This window comes from Myodes glareolus, chromosome 20 (assembly GCF_982192425.1).
Source record: "Myodes glareolus chromosome 20, mMyoGla1.1, whole genome shotgun sequence".
NCBI classification, from domain to species: domain Eukaryota; kingdom Metazoa; phylum Chordata; class Mammalia; order Rodentia; family Cricetidae; genus Myodes; species Myodes glareolus.
Window position 1 is genome coordinate 55,150,027 of NC_142045.1, and position 23,858 is coordinate 55,173,884.

Sequence of the window (23,858 nt, forward strand, 5' to 3'; positions counted from 1 at the left end):
CTTCAGAACCCACAACGTGAAACTCATACAAGTTACGCTCTGACTTTCACATTCATGTACACGTACATATGCATGTACACACAAATAAATCTTTAAAAGTTAAGAATATTCAGAACCTGCAAGATTTAAATTTTGGATTTTTTAAAAAAAAAATAGATGCAATATAAATTAATCCACATGTGGGGGAGAAGTTGAACGCTAGACACCAAATGTTAACATCATTAGCACACTGTGAGCTGTGAAGAGGAAACCCTGACTATATTGCTGGGGATGAGAACCCATCCTGGGGTTCATCAGATGATTAAATGGAGAGCCCTGTTATCTCCAGAGAGATTATTTCAGTCTGTCAGGGACAGCTGCACCCCCATGTTGTTACGTAGAAACAAACTCAGTGTCCATCAATTGATGGGGGAATAAAGGAAATGTGGCTCATTCATACAAGTTAATGCTATTCAATCACATGTAAAAAATCCTATCATTTATGGCAACATGAATGGAGCTAGCGACCATCAAGGAATAAGCCAGGCGTTAAAAGACAGAGGTGGTTTGACCTTGTAGATGGAACGTGGGCAAGGCCTCATAGATGTTTGAGAGTAGAATGATGGTTACCAGTGCTGGGGCAACAAGGAAGGGGCAGGAAACCTGGTCGGTCAATGGGAACCAAGTCGTTGTGGGTATGAGTAACAAGTTCTGGTGTGATCCATGGGACACTATGGATGGTGGTACACTATATAGTTCCCTGAAGCTAGGAGAAAGAATTTTGAATGGTCTCCTCACAAAGAGAGGGCCGAGGCTTGAGTAGATACATATGCGCAGGCTGGAGAGATGGTTCATCAGAAAAAGACTTGTCATGCAAGCCTGCGGACCTGCACTGGATTCCTAAAACCCACTGAGCAAGCCTGAGGGGTTGGCCCACGCCTTTAATCCTAGCACTCGCACTCACACTCGGGAGGCAGAGGCAGGTGATCACTGTGAGTTCAAGGTCAGCCTGGTCTACAGAGTAAGTTCCAGGACAGGCAGAACTGTTTCACAGAGAAACCCTGTCTCAAAAAAAAAAAAAAAATGTGGAGTTACTTTTAAAAAGTTAAACAAATCCTACCTAAATGGTTTGATCTGGCCTGACCTTAAATTGATTACATTTTCAATGGTAGTTTGTGCTATTACACATAAAGATGACGAGGTATTAAAACATGTGTGTATATTTAGAATCATTTCTGTACTACTGTTTATACCCTCCACTCTGAGAGACATTGTTCTAGATTAAAAAGAATCTGGCATGGCAGGAGTGGCCGTGGCTCTGTGGCCGTGGGACTAATAGCAGAGGCGTCGCTCTGTGGGCGTCACCTGAAGCACTGCAGCCGAAGTTCCCGGGCGAAGCAGCCAGCTTGGTATTCTTTCCCATCCATAAGTGAGGGGACCGTCTCTGTGTCCTCCACTATGATGGCCATCTCACTGTCTCGCTTCCCCAGCATACTCCGGTCATTGATGTTGGCAGAACCTAAACGGAGAAACAAAAGAAATGGACAACTTCTCCTAACAGCTACTGCCAATGGCCAACCCTTCCCCATGCTTCCTGACTCTCAACACCCCAATTTTGTCAAAGATATCTAGGGAAGATGTAGTTTAGGGAGGTAGGGGCCACCTTAAGATTAGCCCAAGCAAGACCTTTGATCATTCTAAAGCCGCCTAGAATCATAATGTCACCATCTTTATCAGTGATTAGCTTAGGAGATGGCCTTAGCATGGTTCCAGACATCATGAAGGAAAGCTCCCAAGGGGCTTCTGAGAAAGCAGAATTTTATACCATCTCTTCCATCCTTTGGATATTGACATCAGATTTCAAACATGAGGGCTGAGCCAACAAGAATGCTCACAGACTGGAGTCGGCTCAGCAGTTACAGGTGATTCCTGCTCTTGCTGAGGACCCGAGTTCATCCCCAGCACCCATGTCAAGTGGCTCAGAACACTCTGAAACTCTAGATTCAGAGGATCTGATACCTTCTTCTGGCCTCCAGGGATACATAAATGAAAATAATTATTTAAAAAAATCCCTACAAAATATTGTGGAATAAACTTTAACTGGGAGCTGGGCGGTGGTGGCACACGCCTTTACTCTCAGCACTAGGGAGGCAGAGGCAGGCAGATCTCTGTGAGTTTAAGGCCAACCTGGTCTACAAGAGCTAGTTCCCGGAGAGGCTCCAAAGCTGCAGAGAAACCCTGTCTCAGGAAAAGAACAAAAACAAAAACAAAAAAAACCCACAAATATAAAAAACTTTAACTAGGAAAAGATGTGTTACATTTGTTTATGCTACATTTGTTTAACTATGTAAAGATGTGTTGCTGCTTTACTTTGCCTGACTAAGGCACCTGATTGGTCTAACAAAAAGCTGAATGGTCAATAGCTAGGGATGGGTGGAGGTGGCAGACAGAATAAGAGAGGAGAGATGAGAGAGGAAAGAAAAGAATGAGGGAGAAAGCGGGGGAGATGTGCAGAGGTAGGCAGGCAGCCGCCAGGCAGCCAGACACAGAGTAGGGCATACAGAAGGAAAGAAAGGTAAAAGGCCCAGAGGCCAAACAAAGATGAAGATAAACAGGTTAAATTAAGATATAAGAGGTAGTGGGACAAGCTTAAGATAAGGCCGAACATTCATAACTAATATTAAATCTCCATGTTATGTTATAATTTGGGGGCTGGCAGTCCAAGAAAGCCTGTTACAACAAAATCCGGAGACGCTAAACTCAGTCAACACTGGAGCTTTCTTGTTTATGAAACAATGTATCTTATTGTTTCACATACTTCCAGTTTCTACCTGTATCTCAAAGGAAGCTGGCTAACTGACTCATGAAGGAGAGTTCAAAGAAAACCGGCAGATCAACTGGCTCAGTACAGAAGTTGGGTTTTTGTTCTTGTTTTAAGAAAACAAAAACCAGAACAGTCTTTCTAGTCTAGTTGTACAAGGAATGTTAGATGCCAGGCGTGCGTTCCCAGTCACTGCTTAATCTGAGTTAAGGTCTGCCCTCAATGGCTGCAGCTCTCCACCTCCGCTTGCCTGACAGGCTGTAGCCTTGGTATCACCTTCCCTCTATTTTGAAACCTCAGTTGGGGCAGTAGTGCCGCAGGCTTTTAATCGCAGCACTAGGGAGGCAGAGGCAGACAGACCTCTGTGAGTTCGAAGCCAGCCTGGTCTAGAGATAAAACCTCAATGCCCCAAGGATGTTGACTTCCCCTTGGCAAGGATGAGTCTTTTATTTCAGATGTGAACAATGCACTCTTTCTTACTGCCTGATTCCTCACAATAGATTAATGTGGGTCATGGAAAAGCATGCATTTGCACTAATTAGCTTTAGCATTACACCATGAGGTTTGTCAGCTTTTTTCAATTAAAATATAATCACATGATTTCCCCTCTTGTCTTTTCTTCTTCCAGCCCTTCCATGCCTCCCATTGTCTTTTCTTAAATTTAGGTCCTCTTTTTAATTGTTATAAATGCACATAAATGTAACAATAATGATATTATTATATGTATAAATGCATAAATACAATAATGATATCGTTATATGTATAAATGCATAAATACAATCTGTCTATAGTTTATTTAGTGCGACTTGAATGTATACAATCCCGGGGCTGTCCTGGATAATCAATTGGGGATTCATCCCTTGAGACTCTTTCTCCCACCCTCCGCATTCCTTAGCAGCCCACAGCTCTTTGTTCTGGTGTGGAACCCTCCCCATTCCGCGTTAGTTGTTGCACTTGCTCAGATCTCATTTAGGCAGTCGTGTTGGTGAGACCAGAGCTGCAGGTGGGGAGAATTTGCTGGAATGCAGCATTTGTATCCCTCTCTCTAACACAAGCATTCCCTTCTAGGTGCATGAAGGGAACTCCCCTGGTGCTACTTTGGGCCTTCACTCTCTTCCTGCCCTAAGCAGAGACCACTCAGGGACTGGGTCTGCAGCCACGATCAGAACCCTGTGGGTGGGAGCCAGACTGGAAACCCCACATATTTATCCGTTAGCCCCGAATCCATCTATCCCATTGCAGCAGCCCTGGATTCCCGAGGGTGGGAGTACGCTCCTGGCATTGTGGGCTGAAATGTTAGAGATGGGAGTAGGAGCTGTCTGTTACAAGCCAGGGAAACGGGCCTGGCAGGAATGCAAACTTTTGTGTCTCTCACCCTGACTACTAGACTGGAGAAACAATGGGTGCCAAAGAAATGGGAATTTCCCCCCAGAAATCCCATGCTGGGAGAAAAAAAAAAAAAAAGGATGGGGCAGACAGGAACTTGTCTCCTGGCAAGAGGTTTCACAGTTGTAACAACTTAGCAGAGGACCTCACAGCATGAGAGTGAAGCCCACAGCATGGGTTAGTGCGGGGCAGGATGGCACTGCCACCTTGGAGGGCACTGCTCAGATGGTCATAATTTTAGCTCTCCATTCAAACCTCACAGTCTTAGTGAAGAACCCTGAACACAAACATGGGGGGCTTCACTGGGTCTCTTTACCCTCTTTTCCCAAGATGGCCACATTGAAGAATCTCCTTTATTTTTCTGCTTTCCATTATTGCCTTGCTGAAGCTGTGTGGCTTGGGACACAGGCTGAGATAAAATGACTCAGTTCATGTCCCCAGAACCCATGTAAGCACTGGGCAGGTGTGGCGGTTCACCTGCGATCCAGTGTAAGGCAGGCGGAGACGGTGATTTCTGGAGCAGGTCAACTAGCTAGTGTTGGGTTTTCTTCTACTCTGGCCCCATGCTGGGAGCCAAAATGTCTGCTTTATTCTTTGCTCTTACTCTTAGTTCTTTCGGGGAGCATGCAACCCAGCTCCCAAATAAATCGCGCGTGGATACTTATTCTTTCTTAAAAACACCTGGTCCTAGCTTGGCCTGTTTCTTGCCAACTTTTCTTAGGTTAACCCATCTACCTTCTGGCTTTGGGCTTTTTCCTTTTCTTCTTTTCATCTTACTTTCACCCTTACTCTGTGGTTGGTTGTGTGGCTGGGGAGCCCTGATGCCCTCCTCTCCATCTTTTTTTTTTCCTTCATTTCTTCTATTTATTCTCTCCGCCTGCCAATCCTGCCTATCCTTTCTCCTGCCTCGCTATCGGCCATTCAGTTGTTTATTAGACCATCAGGTGTTTTAGACAGGCAAAGTAACACATCTTTACATTGTTAAACAAATGTTCTAGGACGTAAACAAATGTAACAGACTTTAAAATAATATTCAACAACAAGCTAGGCTCCAAGGAAGCAAAGGATCCCACCTCAACATACGAGGTGGAAAGTGACAGACACACAGTCAAGACACATGCACACACATATGTGATCCTGCATGCACACTTCACACACAGATCTTAGACGAACTTAACACTGACGAGGAAATTCTGATAAGGGTAAATGTTATCTCCAGTCTTGATGTTAAACATCCCTGTGTCCTGAAAATCAGATTCAGAAAAGGAGTCACAGGATTGGGGCATTCCTCATTTCTACATAAATAAGAGAAAGAGAAAGGAGGAATCTGGGGTACATGGAATGGACACAGGTTCTGGGGACCTTCTGAAGAACACAGTACACAGTGAGGAGACTTCTGACCCTTCAGAGTTTGCACCACTAACAGCGAATATGCGCTGTGTCTGTGTTCTAACTAATATGGAACTGACTTGTTTTTTATTAAGTCATTGCCTAGATCACTTAAAAACCATTTCTGTGTCTGTTATAAGAAACCGGGCATTTTCAAACTGCAGCAAAATGTTGTGATCCAGCTGCCCTCATTCCCCCTGACTGACAGAGAGACTTCCTTGCGGTCTGTAATTGACAAGGATGTTTGTGTTCTTTCTGGCTGGTGGGTCTCCACAGAAGGAGTAGAGGTATAAAAGGTTGCTGGGCAAAATAAAGGCTGCTGTTCTTCCACCTGAACAGGAGCCCCCATGTCTCAATCCTAGCGCCCCCCGCCAGTCGCACTGGCTGCAGCACAAAATACAAAAGGGTATAAGAAAACAAACATCAAAACAATGATAAACCACCACTGAATCCATCACCGAGGTGAGGACAACAGGACCTCTCCCCAAACCTCCCCAGCGCGCCTGAGGGATGGTGTGAAGGAAATTCTGAGGGAGCAGGTGGCCGTGCAGGGAGCAGCTGACGGACACTGCAGGAGCGCAGGCTCTGTCCTGCCTACGACTGAAGAACCTCCGAAGGGACTTAAAGAGGTGGTTGGTGAGCAGACTGAAAACTTTCAAATCCCTCATCCTAAAGAAGAGCCACAACCCACCTGTGCCTCTAAGGAGCCGTGGGCCTAAGGGTAAGCACCTCTGACTGGAGAGGACTGTGTTTGATCCCGAGGGGACCAATGCACCTGCAGGCCTGTGTCCGCCGCATTGGTGGAGACAGGTAGGTCCCAGACAAGTGCCCAGCCTTGAACGTGTCCGTGTTCTCAGTCCCAGGATTACACTGGGGAATCAATCGAGGCCTCAGTGTAAACAAACTATGAAAGCAACAAATCGGAAGTGAATGTGCTTTTAACAAAAAGGAGGGCAGTTCTTCGCAATAGTGGAGAAAATAAAAATAGCAAATCAGAGAGTGGTTACAGTTGTAAAGAAAGGAACAGCCCTGTGAGATATGCAAACAAACATGTATAAATATAGAACTGGAAATTATGTAATAAAAGTATGCTATGATCTGAGAAAACAAAAGATATTAGCTTACATAGTTTAGATAAATACGTCACATGACTAAAATAAAACCACACTGCACGTCAGCAGGTACAGATTATAGAGTTTCACGAAAGAATTATGGCTATTCTTTTCTCTTGTTTTATATTAAATGTTTCAGGCATCTGTGCATATTTATAATTTTTTTATTTTTTTCTTTTACTGAAAATAGACCTCTTTCATACATATATTCTAATTATGGTTTCCCTTCACCCAACTCCTCCCATCAAAATCCATACCCTACCTCTCATTTGAAAACAAACAGACATTTAAAAACTAAGAATAAAATAAGATAAAACAAAACTAAACAAACTAGAACAAAAGCCAAAGAAAAAGCTCAAGGAACATGTACAGACGCAGAGATACACATTTACACATGGAGAAAAAAAAACCTGACAAAGCATGAGACAAAGTGCCTCCAAAAATGCCAACGATGTGTTGGTCACGTACTAGGTGCCCAGTGAGACTCTGCTGGAGAAAACTAATTGCTCTGGGCTAGGGCTGTGGGTTTGTGTTCACTTTCCCTCTCACTGCTGGGACTCCAGCTGGCTCAGACCTGTGCAGACCTGTGCATGCCGCCAGTGTCTCTGTGCACTCATATGCATCAGTCCTGTGGAGTCTGGAAATCTTTGTGTCCTTGTGTCCTCCGTCCCCACTAACCCTTAACTATCTTTCCACCTCCTCTTCAGCAGAGGTCCCTGAGCCTAGAGGTAGGGGCCTGATGGAGACATCCCATTTAGGACTGAGTGTTTCAGTGTCTCTCATTGTCTGCACATTGTTTAGCTGCAGGAGGGAGTTTATAGCAAAATATCACTAGGCATCATTTTATTTCCATGTTTGTTTATCAGAACAGTTGTATTTATGGTCAGATGTTTCTCTCCTGACCACCTGTTCCCAAATACCCGCTGGTCACTTCCCAAATAACTGACTCAGAGACTTAATATTACTTATAAATGCTCAACCAGTAGCTCAGGCTTATTACTAACTAGCGCTTACATTTTAAGCTGACCCATATGCCTTATTTATGCTCTGCCATGTGGCAGTACTGTTATTAGCATGACATGCTCATCTCCTGCTCCACCTGGATCTGGCTGGCAACTCCTGACTCTGCCCTTCTCCTTCCCATCATTCTTAGTTTGGTTGCCCTGCCTAAACTTCCTGTCTGGCAACTGGTCAATCAATGTCTTATTAAACCAATTCGAGTGACAAATCTTTACAGTGTATAAGAGGATTGTTCCACAGCAAGTATGTGGTTTTGCCCTAGCTCCTATCTAGTCTTAGGTTCTTGCCTCCTCAAGTAGCCTTGGATATGGTTCTATCTCATGGAGTGGGCCTGAAATCCAATCAAATATTAGTTGGTTATTCCCACATGCTTCATGTCATGTCACTATTTCACTAGCAAATCTTGCAGGCAGGTCATCATTTGGAGATCAAAGGGTTTGTAGCTGGGCTGGTGCTTGCCCTTCTCCTCTGGCAGCATGCAGAGTACCTTCCAGTACCGTAGGACTGAAGGCTCCATGTTCAAGAAGTTGTATAGGTATTATGTTCAGCAAGAGGGGGTTATTATCAGTTTGTAAGGACCAATCAACAGCCTTGACAATAGCCTGGGTTGTCTGGGGGCTCTCATGGGAAAAAAAAATTAGAAGTAACTTATTCCCAAAACTTCATTTGATGGTGAGAGATGCCCGGTTGGGCTTCCATTTTTCCAACTATTTGGCATTTTCAATTAGATCACCTTGGTATATGAACATATTTTGGGAACTTTCTACTGTATAAGGTTTCCATACGCTATCCCTCAATGGCCCTAGTTTTAGGTGTCTTTCCCTGTATTCCTTCCATCTCTTTCTTCCCTCCTCCTCATTTGCTTCTCACTCTAGTCTCTCACCTTGTCCATCCATAACGATCTATTTATTTTATGATCTTTCCTTTCCTAGGGAGATCCATCCCTGCCTTCTGGCCCCTTACTCTGCACCTAACTTCCGTGACTGTCTGGACTGTAGCCTGCTTGTTGAAGACCTAACAGCTAACATTCACATATCAGTGAATACACATTGTTTCTTTTCAGATCTGGGCTACCTCACTCAGGATGATTTTTTTTCTAGCTCCATCCATTTATCTGGTTTTATGTTGAGGTCTTTGATCTATTTGGAGTCACGTTTTGTTTAGTGTAATAAATCTCTATAGAGCAGTGGTTCTCAAGCTTCCTAGTGCTGTGACCCCATGCTGTGATGACTCCTCCCCTCGACCATGAAATTATTTCGTTGCTACTTCACAATTGTAATTTTGCGACTGTTATGAATCATAATATAAATATTTGTGTTTTCTGATTGTCTCCGTGACACCAGTGAAACGGTTGTTCATCTCTGGGGGTTGCGACCCACAAGTTGAGATCAGTTGCTGTGGTTCCCAGTCTTCCTACTACTGTGACCCTTTAATACCTCATGCTGTTGTGACCCCTCCCCTCAACCGTATATTTTTTTTGTTGCTACTTCACAATTTTAATTTTTATGTTATGAATCATAATGTAAATATCTATGTTTTCTGATGGTCTTAAATGACACCAGTAAGAGGGTTGTTCAAACCTGGGGATTGCGATCCACAGGTTGAGAACCATTGATACTGAGTAAAAGATGTTGGGATAGGATGCTTTCTTAAAAAACTGTTCTGCAGAAATATTAAAAGAATCCATTTCTCTAGTCTTTACCCCTATGTGTGTGTGTGTGTGTGTGTGTGTGTATACAGATATTCAAGCTATTTTACATGTATATTCATACATGTATTAATCTATACACATATGTGTACACTGATCTGTGTATATTTTCTTGCTTCAGAATTACCCTTTTCCCAAAAAGTATTCCAGATAAGCCATCTCATTACAGCTAGTTATGAGACTTTTTTTTTCTCAATGAGGATAGAGATGAAAAGGGCATATAACTGTCAAAAAGGTGTCAAACTACTCATGGCATTTAGTCCTTGAAGACTAGGGAATTATCTTAATACAGCGGAGGAGCAACGTTTTGTTTAAAACAGATGAGCAGAGTTCCCAGCAGTTCCATGTGCCATCTCTACTGATGAAGTTCACACACACACACACACACACACACACACACACACACACAGACACACACCTGGACCACTCAGTTTTCAGAGCGATTATATGCTGGCTAGTTTTATGTCATCACGACACAAACTAGAGTCATCTGAAAGGAGGGACCTCAACTGAGAAAACGACCCCATAAGATCTGGTCGTAGTGCATTTTCTTGATTAGTGATTGATGGGAAGGCCCAGTCCATTATGGGTGGTGGTCCTGGGTCTGGGCAGGTAGTGCTGTTCTATAAGAAAGGAGGCTGAACAAGTCATGTTGAGAAAGCCAGGAAGAAGCACTTTTCCATGGCCTCTGCATCAGCTCCTGTCTTCAAGTTCCTGCCCTGTTTGAGTTCCTGTCCTGGCTTCCTTCAGTGATAGATTACAATGTGGAAGTTTAAGCCAAATAAACCCTTTCCTCCACAACTTTATTTTGGTTATGGTGTTTCATCACAGCAATAGAAACACTAACTAGGGCAGGTTATTAATTTTCTGTGTCTCATCCACCTTTCCAGTATTCATTCATGTGACAGGATTAAATGAGAAACAGTCCAATGATGTTAACGCAGGATGTTCAGTGTTTCTAAAACTGAAGGAGACTGATGTCCACCCTTCTGTCCCAGAAGTTCCTATTCAGTATGTACATGAACCAGTGAGAGAAGGGAGCGTATAGAAGTGCACCTTGTATCATTCGAAAAGGACCTTGATCTTAAAGCAGGCTATGCCATTTCACTAAAACACAATGCTTTCCCTACCTCCACCCATATCAGCAAAGCTGACAGCTCCACATTGTGACTGAGAGCATTCAAAACATAACCATTAGAAAACATACTGGTACATGCACCAGCAGTAAGACTTTAGCATCCTTCTGGCCTGATGTTCCCTGGCCCTGGATCTGTAGAAAAGGTCAGATGATAAACACGGACCACACACATCTCGTGTTTGATGTACTTTTCTTGCTGATTTCTTCCCCTCCCAATCCCAGAAATCTAGGCACTTGGGCTCAACTAAAAATAAGGGAGTAATGATGAATTAATAAAATGAGGGCTCGTGCCATGGCTCGGCAGGTGAAGGCACTTGCTGCCAAGCCTAAAGATTGGAGTTCGATCCCCAGGACCCTCTTGGTGGAAACTCATTCAAGCTGGCCTCTGACTTCCACACAGAAATGCCTAGAATGCACATCAATCAACCAAACAACCAAACAAAAAGAAAACATTTTTAAAAGGATCCGTGAGATCAGGCAGATGAATGGCTGTGTGGCCTCAGCCCTGCTTTAAATACTGTGACATGCACAAAGTCCCCGCCATTGCTCTAGATCTAATTCTGTGTAGATTAAAAAGCAAAAGCAACAAAAATCAGGTCAGCAAGGATGCAAAAGAAAACGGCTGTCTCTGAAACAGTTTGGGTGTTACGTGACGAATCTCAACAGCCAAGGAAGCATGGGAAAGCAAGGACAATTGACCAGAAGCACGGGCACAGTGCACACACTTACCAATAATAACCGTGTTATCATCAGCAATTAGCAGCTTGCTGTGGACATAGATGAGCTCGGTGACGAGGTTCCCTTCCAGCTCCGCGTGTGTTCTCAGGCCACAAAACGATATGTAATTTATCCACTGATTCCCAACTGCAAATTAGAAAGACAATACCAAAATCAACATGACCGTGTCCAACAAAGGCACACCCATGTGGGACTCTAAAGACTAAATCATCTACCACTTTAAGCAGGTTACTTAGAGTGTATATACACAATATATAATTTCGTTGGCAAAATTTAACCAGGACATTTTTATGGTGAAAGGAATTAATATTGATAACTGGATGAGTGTCCTAGTCTTGTGATGCAGCTGTGACACAACACCCAGAAGCCACTGGGGGGAGAAGGGTTTATGTGACTTATCCTTCCGGGTCACAGGGGGTTTATGCGACTTATTCTTCCAGGTCACAGGGGGGTTTATGCGACTTATCCTTCCGGGTCACAGCCCGTCACCGAGGGAGGTCGGGCAGGAACTCAAGGAGGGCGCTGAAAGCAGCATCCAGAGGAACGATGCTTGCTAGCTCGCTCCCTGGCTTGTTTCCTGCTCAGGCTTAGCTCTTTTCCTATCTATCCCAGAACCACCACCCCGGGTTGGTGCAGCCTACAGTGGGCCGGGCTCACCACATCAATTACAGTAAAGGTCCCTCGTAGATACGTCCACAGGCCAATATGAGGTGAGCAACTCCTCAACTGAGATTCCCTTCTTAGATGGCTCTAGGCTGTGTCATCAAAGCTAAGGAACCGAACTCTTTGAATGTGGCTGACAATGGGGGTTGACTGAGAAGCCATTGATAAAGACACTGGACTTGTTTCTACTGTATGCACTGGCTTTTTGGGACCCTAGTCTATATGGATGCAAAGCTTCCTAGTCCTGGATGTAGCAGGGAGGGCCTTGGACTTCCCACAGGGCAGGGTTCCCTACCCTCTCTTAAGGAGGGAGGGGGAGGGAGGAGGGGGAGGGAGGGAGCAGGAGGGGAATGGGAGGAGGGGAGGAAGTGTAAATTTTTGAATGGAGAAAATAAAAAATATATAAAAAATTTAAAAAAAAAAAGAAAATCATATTGAGATGTCTTCTGTCTTTGGCTGAGGCAATCTAGAAATGGACCCCGATCTGAGCATTTCATGATTTGGTGAGTTAATGAGGAGTGGAGGCAGAAAAGACAAAACATGATCCCAGTGTCACAGCTGCGCTGTCTCAGATGACACCTGTTGCGGTTTAATCCAGAGGACAAGGGCGTGTCAAGATCACTGAATGTAGCATAGTCAGCACTGAATGGCAGTTAAGTTGCCCAGGGCATAGAAATGTTGCCAATTACATAACTTTCCCCCAGGTTGGGGAGGAGGGCTGGGAGCTGTTGCCTTCCTGGCCTGGCTACTCACAGCAACTGTAGCTACCTGGACAGGAAGGGGCCCCACCAGCATTCCCTTATAGGTAGGGAAGGTCTCATGAGAGGTCTGTCTTCCCTGAAAAGCTATCGGCACATCCTGGTTGCTGTAGAAAGAGAAGCCATTTTCTTCAGTGGTGTAGCCACCGCTAAGTTGCCCATGCTCCTGCCAGCAATGCTAAATAATTTCAGTGAATCACTAAAAAACTAATATGAAAGCAGGAATGGGATTGGCTGGGGAGGAGGAGATGAGCAAGGGCAACAAAAGGTGAAAACACAATATATACATATATGCAATTGTCAAAATTCTCCCTTCCAGATCGCTAACATTAGGAAAATAAGCTTTATTGTGTTTGACACTGGGAGATCCTTGTGTAGAGTAAAGGGTACCAGGCTTGTTCTGTAAAATAGCTGCTCACTCGTCTTACCACAAGACAGGGACTGCATCCCGCATTCCACACCAAACTATAGTCAATACCACGGTCTGTGTTCACCACAAGGTTTTATGTCCCCTCCCTCACAGTTGACCTGCACAAAGTCTAAGACTCAGAATAAAGGGAGAGGGGCCAAGCTGTCATGATTTCTAACAGCAGGAACATTCCATTCGAGACTGTGTCTTAGGAGGTCAGGAAAGAATAGTAACAGACCCAGCAGTAACTCATCTTTCACTTGCTGAGCTTCCCATTTGTTACTTAGTTTTTCTACTTTGCCATGGATGCTCTATTAAGTTCAGGTATCTTGGAAAGAAATTCATTCCTAAGTTCACCAAGAGATCACCTTCCCAAATGTACACAGTGATCTCAGAGCACCGGCTGCCAAAAGGGGCTGTGTTGGTGTATTAGAGCTTCACATGTAAAAGACCTTTCTGAAAGATCTAGAAACATTTAACGTTCACAAATTCCCACTCCATGTATTAATGTCACATTAGAGCAATGTTTAAGTTCCAGGTGTGTTTAACCTGCAGCCAGCAGTTACATGAGCCCTAGGACAACGATGAACAACACAAAAATCAAAAACATACGTAAAGCATTGAGAGTTCTTTTTTTTGTAGTGAGGGACAATTTTTGTAACTTAATCACATACTTCTCGAACATGAATTTTGCAGATGACAATATCAAGAGACTGGACATGGCCTGGACCATTACTTCCTTTAGAAAACCTCCTCTGGCCAGGCCATGGTGGCACACGCCTGCAATTCCAGCACTCAGGAAGCAGAGGCAGGAGAATCTCTAAGTTCCTGGAAAGCCAGAGCTACAAGAAAAAAAACCCTGTTTGGAATAAAAACAAAAAACAAACAAACAAAAATCTCTGATTATAAAGAAGGGATTGTGTCCTCTTTGAAGTCCTTTATGTCCATAAAATTCTAGGAAAATATTTCTAAAATTCCTAATTTTTATAGATATTGTAGATTACATTTCTCTGGCACCATCACTGCACCACACGTCACCATCACTGCACCGCACAAAACCATCACTGCGCTGCACATCACCATCACTGCACTACACGTCACCATCACTGTGCTGCACGTCACCATCACTGTGCTGCACATCACCACCATTGTGTTGCACGTCACCATCGCTATCACCATCACTGTGCCGCACATCACCATCACTGCGCTGCACATCACCATCACTGTGCTGCACGTCACCATCACTGCACTACACGTCACCATCACTGTGCTGCACGTCACCATCACTGTGCTGCACATCACCATCACTGCGCTGCACGTCACCATCACTGCACTACATGTCACCATCACTGCGCTGCACATCACCATCACTGTGCTGCACGTCACCATCACTGCACTACACGTCACCATCACTGTGCTGCACAGCACCATCACTGCGCTGCACATCACCATCACTGCACTACACATCACCATCACTGTGCTGCACAGCACCATTACTGCTCTGCACGTCACCATCACTGCACTACACATCACCATCACTGCACTACACGTCACCATCACTGCTGCACGTCACCATCACTGCACTACACGTCACCATCACTGTGCTGCACAGCACCATCACTGTGCTGCACGTCACCATCACTGCACTACACGTCACCATCACTGTGCCGCACATCACCATCACTGCACTGCACGTCACCATCACTGCACTACACGTCACCATCACTGTGCTGCACGTCACCATCACTGTGCTACACAGCGCCATTACTGCTCTGCACAGCACCACCACTGCACTGCACAGCACCATCACTGTGTTGCGCATCATAAGCGCTGTGCTGCACAGCTTGACATCATCGTCATTACTCAAGGCCATGGTGCCTGAGCTTTGGGTTTCTCTCGTACATCTAGGGTGGGCTTGTGACCCAGAGTATAACATTTTAAGATATAAAGCAGATTTCCAGTGGAACCATAGAGAAAAGTAAATATTTTTAAACAAGGATTCTCCTATTAAAAGCTCCCAAGCTACATTAAACAGAACTTCTCAGTGTACACAGGTCTATACCTATTTCATAGGACTCGCTAGAGGCGCATTACAGAGCTGCATGTGTGGTTCCGTGGAGGATGGTTTGTGGAGGGTTTAAGGTCCTGGGGAAGTTAAAAGCAGGACAGGAAGGGGAGAGAAGTGGAGGACAATGAAGAAGGAAGAGATGGGAAGAGGTAACATGTCAGCATATAGAAACACAGGATGAAAGGACAGATAGAGCCCCAGAAATTGTTCTATTGTGGTTCAGAGTGATGTCACCGCGGATAAAGGCTATTGCCTCACAAATCTGCATTTGATCGCTGGGACCCATGGAAAGGTGGAAGGAGAGAACTGACTCCTGAACATTGTCCTCTGACTTCTACATGTGAGATGTGGCATTTGTCTTCTTCCAGTCATAATACAATGAGTAAGTTCTACTAAGAATCTGAAGTATTTCAACAATGTTTTTAACAGATAGGTTATACTGACTACTTGCCAGCAGCCTGGGTTCTAAGATGCGCAAAGGTGTCTGAGACTCAGGTTTGCACCATTCCACAGCAGGCCTAGGGCCTATCGTCCAAGCGCTTGTCAAATCAGGGATGCCCAACCCACAGTGCACACCATCTTCTACTCCGCCTCACTCAACAGTGAGGCTCAAAACGTGAAAAATGGCCCTGAAGAGAAAGCTCACAGTACAGATTTCAAAGGAAGAAGGGGAGGAAGAAGAAGAAATATGGAAGGCAAAGGGAGAAGGAAGTGAAAAGGAAGAAGGAGGAGAAGGAGAAGAAGAGCAAAAAGGAAAGAAAAAAGAAAGGGAGAAGGAATATGGGGGTGTGGGGGGAGGGGGAGGAGAGAGGAACAAGGCAAGAGAAAAAGCTCTTGCTAGGTGGTGTGGGCCTACTACATCTAGGATAATCTCGGTGTGACCTATCAGAGACAACGAGTGCACATCTGTGACAGCAATGGATGCCACCTCCCACCTCCTGTGCTCCCGGTGAAGCAAGACAAGCAAAAAGCATACTGGTATTTTATTCTGTGAAGAAAACTGACTTCACAGGAAATGAGTGCTAATATGATGTCCCCAAGCTACAATGGGAACAACAGAAAAACACCATCGTGAAAAAAGGGAAAGACAAGTCCTGGGGGTCCCTAGCTGATGTCATGGGCTACGAGGCTCAGCAGACAACCTTTCCGGACTGGGGTTGACATTGTTGTCTGACACCGGAAGGAAGTGGGCTCCACAAGCCTGCCGCAAGTTTACAAGGCAATTTTGGTAAAACAACAATGAAAACAAAAACAAAAAACAACCAAAAAGTATCAGAGGCTTATTACTTACAAGTGGAGTTTTGGGTATCTGTGTGTGTTTAGTCCTTCTTGAATACCCCTGGTCACTAGTTTATTTGGCCCTAAAAGGTTATAATTGACAAAAATGATATTAGAAAAGTGAGAAGGAACTGCTTTAAACTGGACCTTAGGTCTCCAGCTCGGAGGCTGGCTGGAACCGGAATCATTTACAGGGAACTTCACTTCTGCACAGCCTGTTTGTCCTTCAGAATAACTGAGCTCCTGCCTCTGGGCACTGCCGTCCTCCACCCAATCAGAGCGCAGGCCACTGGGGCTCTAAAACCACCAGCACTAACAAGACCAAGCCCAACAACGTGACCCTTGCTTCAGAAAAGGTCACGCTGTAATTAATCTTTCCTCGCCTGGTTCAGAATATGAACATTCCCCCACAGAGAGACCTTATTTTGACTTGTTCCCAGGGTGCTTAGAAATTTTCCCCCAAGCGGGCTTGCCATTGAAATTGTTTCTTGCGTTAAAATCCAATCTATTTCCTCTGAATGGCAAAGCAAAGAAGGGTGTGTGTGGGGGGGGGGGGGGTCTGAGCCAAAGAAAGTGCTTTCTATTAAGCTCAGGACATTTTCGCAGCTGAGAAAGGAAAGAATAAGCTTGCTTTGATTCCTGACTCTCCTACAACCTCACCTTCACCTTCCAAACCCCCGTCAGACAGCGCAGGATGCCTTTCTTACTCTTTTATCACAATATGTCTTTTATAGACTGATTCGTCAACCCATAGAGATCAAGGTGACACTCTGGGACATCTGCTCTCTCCTGGGTACAATTAGGTGATGCGTGTAACTAGGTCTGAACAGACCACCAGTGAAAACTTCCTAAATACACAGTACTGATAGACACATAATACAGATAATGTAGGAGAGCGGTTCTTAACCTGTGGGCCATGACCCCCTTGGGGGTTGCATATCAGATAGCCTGCATATCAGATATTTACATTACAATTCATAATAGTGACAAGTTATAGCTATGAAGTGACAACAAAAATAATTTTATGCTTGGGGTCACCACAACATGAAGAACCATATTAAAGGGTCACAACATTAGGAAGGCTGAGAACAGCCGCTATGAGGAACGCTAAACCCACTTCTTTATTTATCTAGCTATTTATTTGGGGGTGACAGAGTCTCACTACATAGCTCTGACCCTCCTGGAACTTACTAAGTAGACCAAACTGGCTTTGGAATCACAGAGATCAGCCTGCTTCCCTCTGCCTCCCAAGTGCTGGGTTTAAAGTGTACATCACCACATCCAGCTACACCCATAGCTTTCAAAGCTGTCAACCCCCCGAAAAGGTCATAAAATTCTACAGCTATTTCCACGGCATAAAATTTCCCTTTTAAACTGCATACTACATCTTCCCTGCATCCCAAATTGTCCTTGAACATGCTGCAGATCTAAGAATGACCTTGAGCTTCAGACCCTCCCTCTAGTTTCTGAATGCTCAGATCACAGCTGTATACAACTTCACTTGGTTTATGTGGTTCTGGGATTGAACCTAGGGCCTTAAACATGCCAGCCAAGTCCTGTGCCAACCGAGCTGCATTTCCAGGTCCAGTTCAGTAGATTTTTTAAAAAGTAGATTCACAGCCGGTGGTTTTGGCACATTTCTTTTATCCCAGCATTTGGGAGGCAGAGACAGGTGGATCTCTGTGAGTTTGAGGCCAGCCTGGGCTACAGAGTGAGTTCCAGGACAGGCACCAAAGCTACACAGAGAAACCCTGTCTCAAAAAAACAAAACAAAACGTATATTCACAAAGTTGTATAACCGTCACCAATACTTAATTTTAAGGTATTTTTATACCCCCAATGTCCATCTAATTGGCATCTGGTCATACCTACTCCCGGACCTTAGCAACCACTATAGAACTTTCTGTTGATATGGATTTGCCTACTAAAGACATTTCATAAAATAGTGGAACCATACAGTGCATGGCCTCTTTTGCCTGGCTTCTTTCAGTTAGCCCAGCACTTACATGGTCTGTCCATATTTCAGCACAGACAATTTAATTCCTTCTTATTGTTTATCAACACTACCCCATCATTATGATGGACAGAGAATGATGGAACAGGAGACCCAATGTGTTTTTCTGGCCTCGTGTGCACACACATGCTCATACAATTTATACATTGATCAGCTATTGACCATTGTATGGTTTGCCTATTTTAACTATGAGCACACATGTGCAACTTTTGCATAGATGCATTTTCTATAAAGAAATTTTCTGGCACATGTAGAACTCTGTCTAACCTCTGAGGAACTACCGACCTGCTGCATTCCCAACAGCAATGCATGGGGGTTTGGGTTCCATTATTTGTACATCCTTGCTAATACCTCATCACTATTTTAGACATCCTAGAGTGTGTGAAGTTGTTTCTTATTGTGGTTTCATTTGGTTTTCTGCAATGGCTAATGATTTCAAGCATATTTCATGTACTTATTAGTCATCTCTGTATCTTCTTTGAAATCAAATGTCTATTTAGATATTTTTAAAATGAGCTAATTTTGCTCATTGCTGAGTTATAAGAATTTTTTTTGCATAGTCCGGATAGTCCCTTATGTATATGATGAGCAAATATTTTTCTCTCACTCTTTTTTCTCTCCTCCACTTAAGAATGTACTTCTAGAAAGAACTGCAGCAGTGAAAGCTGATACCTAGGTCTGTTTCCTTCCTCATCCACAGCTGTCTTATACATTATAGAACATAGTCACGGTATAGGCTGTAAGAAATTACTATGAGCTTGTGGGTCAGTAGAATTAACATAATATAAATAGCTATCTTACCAAAATCCATCTACAGTTTCAACACAATTCCCATCAAAATTCCAACACAATTCTTTACAGACCTTGAAAGAACAATACTCAATTATATATAGAAAAACAAAAAACCCAGGATAGCCAAAACAATTCTGTGTAATAAAAGAAATTCTGGAGGTATCACTATCCCTGGCTTCAAGCTCCACTACAGAGTTATAGTAATAAAACCAGCATGGTATTGACATAAAAACAGACACATTGATCAATGGAATTAAATTGAAGAACCAGAAATAAATCCACACACCTATGGATGCATGATTTTGACAAAGAAGCCAAAACTATACAATGGAAAAAAGAAAGCATCTTCAACAAATGGTGCTGGCATAACTGGATGTCAGCATGTGTAGAAGAATGCAAATAGATCCATATCTATCACCTTCCAAAAAACTTAAGTCCAAGTAGATCAAAAACTTCAACATAAATTCTGTCACACTGAACCTGATAGAAAAGAAAGTGGGGAACAGTTTTGAACATATTGGCACAGGAGACAACTTCCTGAACAAAACACCAGTAGCACAGACACTAAGGGTGACAATTAATAAATGGGACCTCATGAAACTGAAATGCTTCTGAAAGACAAAGAACTCTGTCAATAGGACAAAATGGCAGCCTACAGAATGGGAAAAGATCTTCACCAACCCACACTGACAAAGGGTTGATCTCCAAAAGATATAAAGAACTGAAGAAACTAAACTAGACAGCAAAAACTAAGTAATTCAATTTAAAAAATAGGGTACAGACCTCTCAACAGAATAACCTCAAATTTCAGAGAAACACTTAAAGAAATGCTCAACATCTTTGACCATCAGGGAATGCAAATCAAAACGACTCTGAGATTCCATCTTTAACCTGTCAGAATGGCTAGGATCAAAAACACAAATGACAACTTATGCTGGAGAGGAAGAAGAGCAAGGGGAACACTCCTCCACTGATTGTGGGAATGTAAACGTGGAAATCATATATCAGTTTCTCAGAAAAATGGGAATCTACCTCAAGACCCAGCTATATTCCTCTTGGGCATATACTCGAAGGCTGCTCAATCATACCACAAGGAAACTTGTTCGCCTATGTTCATAGCAGCTTTATTTGTAATAGGCAGAACCTGGAAACAACCTAGATGCCCCTCAACTGAAAAAAAGGATAAAGAAAATATGGTACATTTATACAATGGAGCACTACTTAGATGTTAAAAACAATGACATCAGGAAGTTACAGGCAAACGGATGCAACTAGAAAAAAAAAAAATCATCCTGAGTGAGGTAACCCAGACCCAGAAAGACAAACAAGGTAAGCACTCTCTCATAGGCGGACATTAGCTGTACAGTAAAGGACAACCACACTTCAATCCGCAGACCCAGACAGGCAGGTAACAAGGAGAGTCCAAGAGGGACACACAGATCTCCCTGGGAAGGGGAAATAGAGGAGATCTCCTGGGTGGATTGGGGTGGGTGGGGATGGGAACTTGAGGGATCAGGTTTTGGGATGGGCAGAGGAGTTTTATGAGGCAGATAACGAAGCCTGATATAATGGAAGCTCCCGTGAGTCTACAAGGATGACCCCAGCTAATTCTCCTGGCAGCAAAGAATGAGTAGTCTGAACACGCCATCCCTTGTGATCGGATTGGTGTCATCAGAGAGCCTTCATTCAGTGACTGATGGAGGCAGAGTCAGAGATTTAAGGCCAAATACTGGGCCGAGCTCGGGGAGTTCTGCTGAGGAGAGGGAAGAGGGATTGTAGGATCTAGAGGAATAGGGACATTCAGGGAAAACCTACAGAAACAACCTGCCTGGCTCATGGGAACTCTGAACCAACAACCAGGGAGCCTGCATGGGACAATTGAGTAGCTTGGTCTATTTGTGGGACTCCGGGCAACTGGAAAGGGACTGTCCCTGGTGCTTTGGCTCTTGGGAACCTGTTCCTCATGCTGGACTGCCTTGTCCACACTCAGCGCAGAGGAGATGCCTGGTCTTATGACAGTTTGATATGCCATGCTGTGCTGATGCCCATGGGGGCTGCTCCTTTCTGAGCAAATAGGCAGGAGCAGTGGGTTGATGAGGAAGAGAGGGGGAAGGAGGAGAGAGTGGGAGTCTGGATGTAAAATAAATAATGATTAAATTTTAAAAAGGAAGCACTATGGGAATCCACGGCTTTCACATAAATAGGTGTGACAAATGCCTGCCGTCCCCACGCCTGTTTTCCTCGTCTTTAAGACAGGGGTGACCCACGTGGGTTGTGGTAAGGGAGAGGCTGAGAATACACGCAGACAGCCCTGTGACACTCCTCAGTTATCACTGGAATTCCAGAAATAAATGATAAAAATTGCGGAGATGTTTCCACTGTCCACTGCCCATCGGCTCATGCACAGGGGTTTCCATTGAGACACTGGTTTGGGCAACTTAACGAGAAAAAGTGGTTTACCTCAGCTGAGCATTTTGTGAAGAGGCTTGTGTGACCAATGTTCTCTAAGAACACCGCATGAGCTGTGTTGTGTAAGCACGCCACGTGAGCAGTGTTGTGTAAGCACGCCACGTGAGCAGTGTTGTGTAAGCACGCCGCGTGAGCAGTGTTGTGTAAGCACGCCGCGTGAGCAGTGTTGTGTAAGCACGCCGCGTGAGCAGTGTTGTGTAAGCACGCCGCGTGAGCAGTGTTGTGTAAGCACGCCGCGTGAGCAGTGTTGTGTAAGCACGCCGCGTGAGCAGTGTTGTGTAAGCACGCCGCGTGAGCAGTGTTGTGTAAGCACGCCGCGTGAGCAATGCTCTGGAAGCACACTGTGAGCAGTATCCTGTTAACACACCACGTAAGCAGCGTTCTGTAAGCACACCACCCGGTGAGCAGTGCTCTGTAAGCACGCTGTGAGCAGTATTCTGTAAACAAGCACACCGCGTGAACATTTAGGGATACCATGGCAGTTAATTTCATGGTAATCTAAGGTATGCGTGTAAAAAGTTTTCTAGATGAAGTTAATTAAAGTGAGAAGGTCTACTCTAAGTGTGAGCTGCACCATTCCATGAGAGGGGGTTCCAGACTGAACAAAAAGGACAAAGGGTACCCCAGCATTGATCCTGTCGTGCTTCCTGACTGTGAATTCAACGTGGCCACCCCTGCAGATGCCGCCTGCCATTCCTGCCAGGATGGAGCGTACCTTCAAGCCATGAGCCTCCCTGAGGCTGCTTTGTCAGCCGTTTCTCCGTGACAAGGAGAACAGCTGATAGCCACTGTCGCCTCAGCTCATATCTCATCTTGTGATGCCCTGATGCTTCCTAGGGACAAACTCAGAAGAGAAGAGAACACTACTCACGCTCTGGCTTTAACTGTCCGAGGATGGAGTTCTCGCCCCGGCACATGGTTCTGAAAACATGGAAAGGCATAGTTACGGAGGGTCCGGCAACCGAGTCTCACAGCAATACCCGGGGATGTAACCCTAACCCGAGCAAATGGGACAAGCACTTTCCTGAGAAAACGCTGCCCATTTTCAAAAGTTAAAACCGCAGTAAGATTTTTTTTTAATGTTACTGAAAAGACAGTTATTTTGATGAGAGTCAATGGGAGAGCTATAAAACAGAGATCAGAGTTCAGAAAGAGAGATGGGCTGTGAATAAACTTTCCCTTAGAAAATTTTGTGACAGCAAAGATTTAGGAGTCTTCATAAGAGCATTTATAAAATCATCCTACGTTCTGAGGTGAAAAGGGCAGACTCTTGTCAGAGTGTCAAGAAGTAAGCAGACTATTATAAAGTCTAAATTTATTATAAAGTCTAAATTATTATTTAAAAACAACCCTTAGACTGGGTTATTTCCATCAAGTCAGCAAAAAAACCTCTAACTGTGAAAAACCAAGCTTTAAATAACCCGCTCTGCCGATGATCTCTGCCCCCAAGACTGTTAAATACGGAAGCCTCTAAATAGTGGGAAAGCCAGGAGCCCTGAGGCCATTCTTCCCCAGAAGCTATCACAGTCAGAGAGGGGGAGACATTTTCTTCAGTGGTGTAGCCGTGGGAAGACACGCAAGATCCCACAAACCACCTGTCATGTAGGCTCCTAATGCTCAGAACTCTAATGGAGCTCACTGGAGAGAGGGGAGAATGAAGAGAGGGAGGGAGGGAAGGAAGGAGGGTAGGGGAGGGGAGGGGGAGGGAGGGAGGAGAGGAGGGGAGAGGAGGGAAGAGACTAGGGAATGAGGTAGGGGATGGCTTGAGAGAGAGGGGACCACAGAGCAAATATGATTAAAATTATATACATGTAAAAAAATGTTATAATGAAAATTCATTTATTTATACTCATTACTAAGGTAATTAGCATATGCTAATAAAAACTTTAAAAATAAAGTAGAAAATATTTGAGCTGGATGTTAATGAAAATGTGTATTAAAAAGGAAAAAAACCAAAATTCTATGTTCCATCAGCCTACTGTATGAATGCAATTAAATTACAGCTATGCCTGGAAAGACTGTTATTACCCAAGTCAACACCAGCAAATAGAGATGTTTTTGCATAAGAAAAGGCATAAGAAAAGGTTTCGTTTGCTGAACAACAGCCAAATGTGCA

General features: G+C 44.2%; 1 protein-coding gene across 4 annotated transcripts in view; it reads right to left on the minus strand.

The window, feature by feature from the left end:
- The window catches only part of Pld1 (phospholipase D1), a 206,165-nt gene that overhangs the window by 11,343 nt on the left and 170,964 nt on the right, over positions 1-23,858 (minus strand). For all 4 annotated transcript variants that reach the window (XM_087899626.1, XM_087899627.1, XM_048452641.3 and 1 more), the window contains 3 exons: positions 22,614-22,663; positions 11,283-11,417; positions 1,345-1,498 (listed from right to left, as the gene is read on the minus strand). In XM_087899626.1, the coding sequence (XP_087755752.1) occupies positions 1,345-1,498; positions 11,283-11,417; positions 22,614-22,663 (339 nt within the window). The remainder of the gene's footprint in view (positions 1-1,344; positions 1,499-11,282; positions 11,418-22,613; positions 22,664-23,858) is intronic.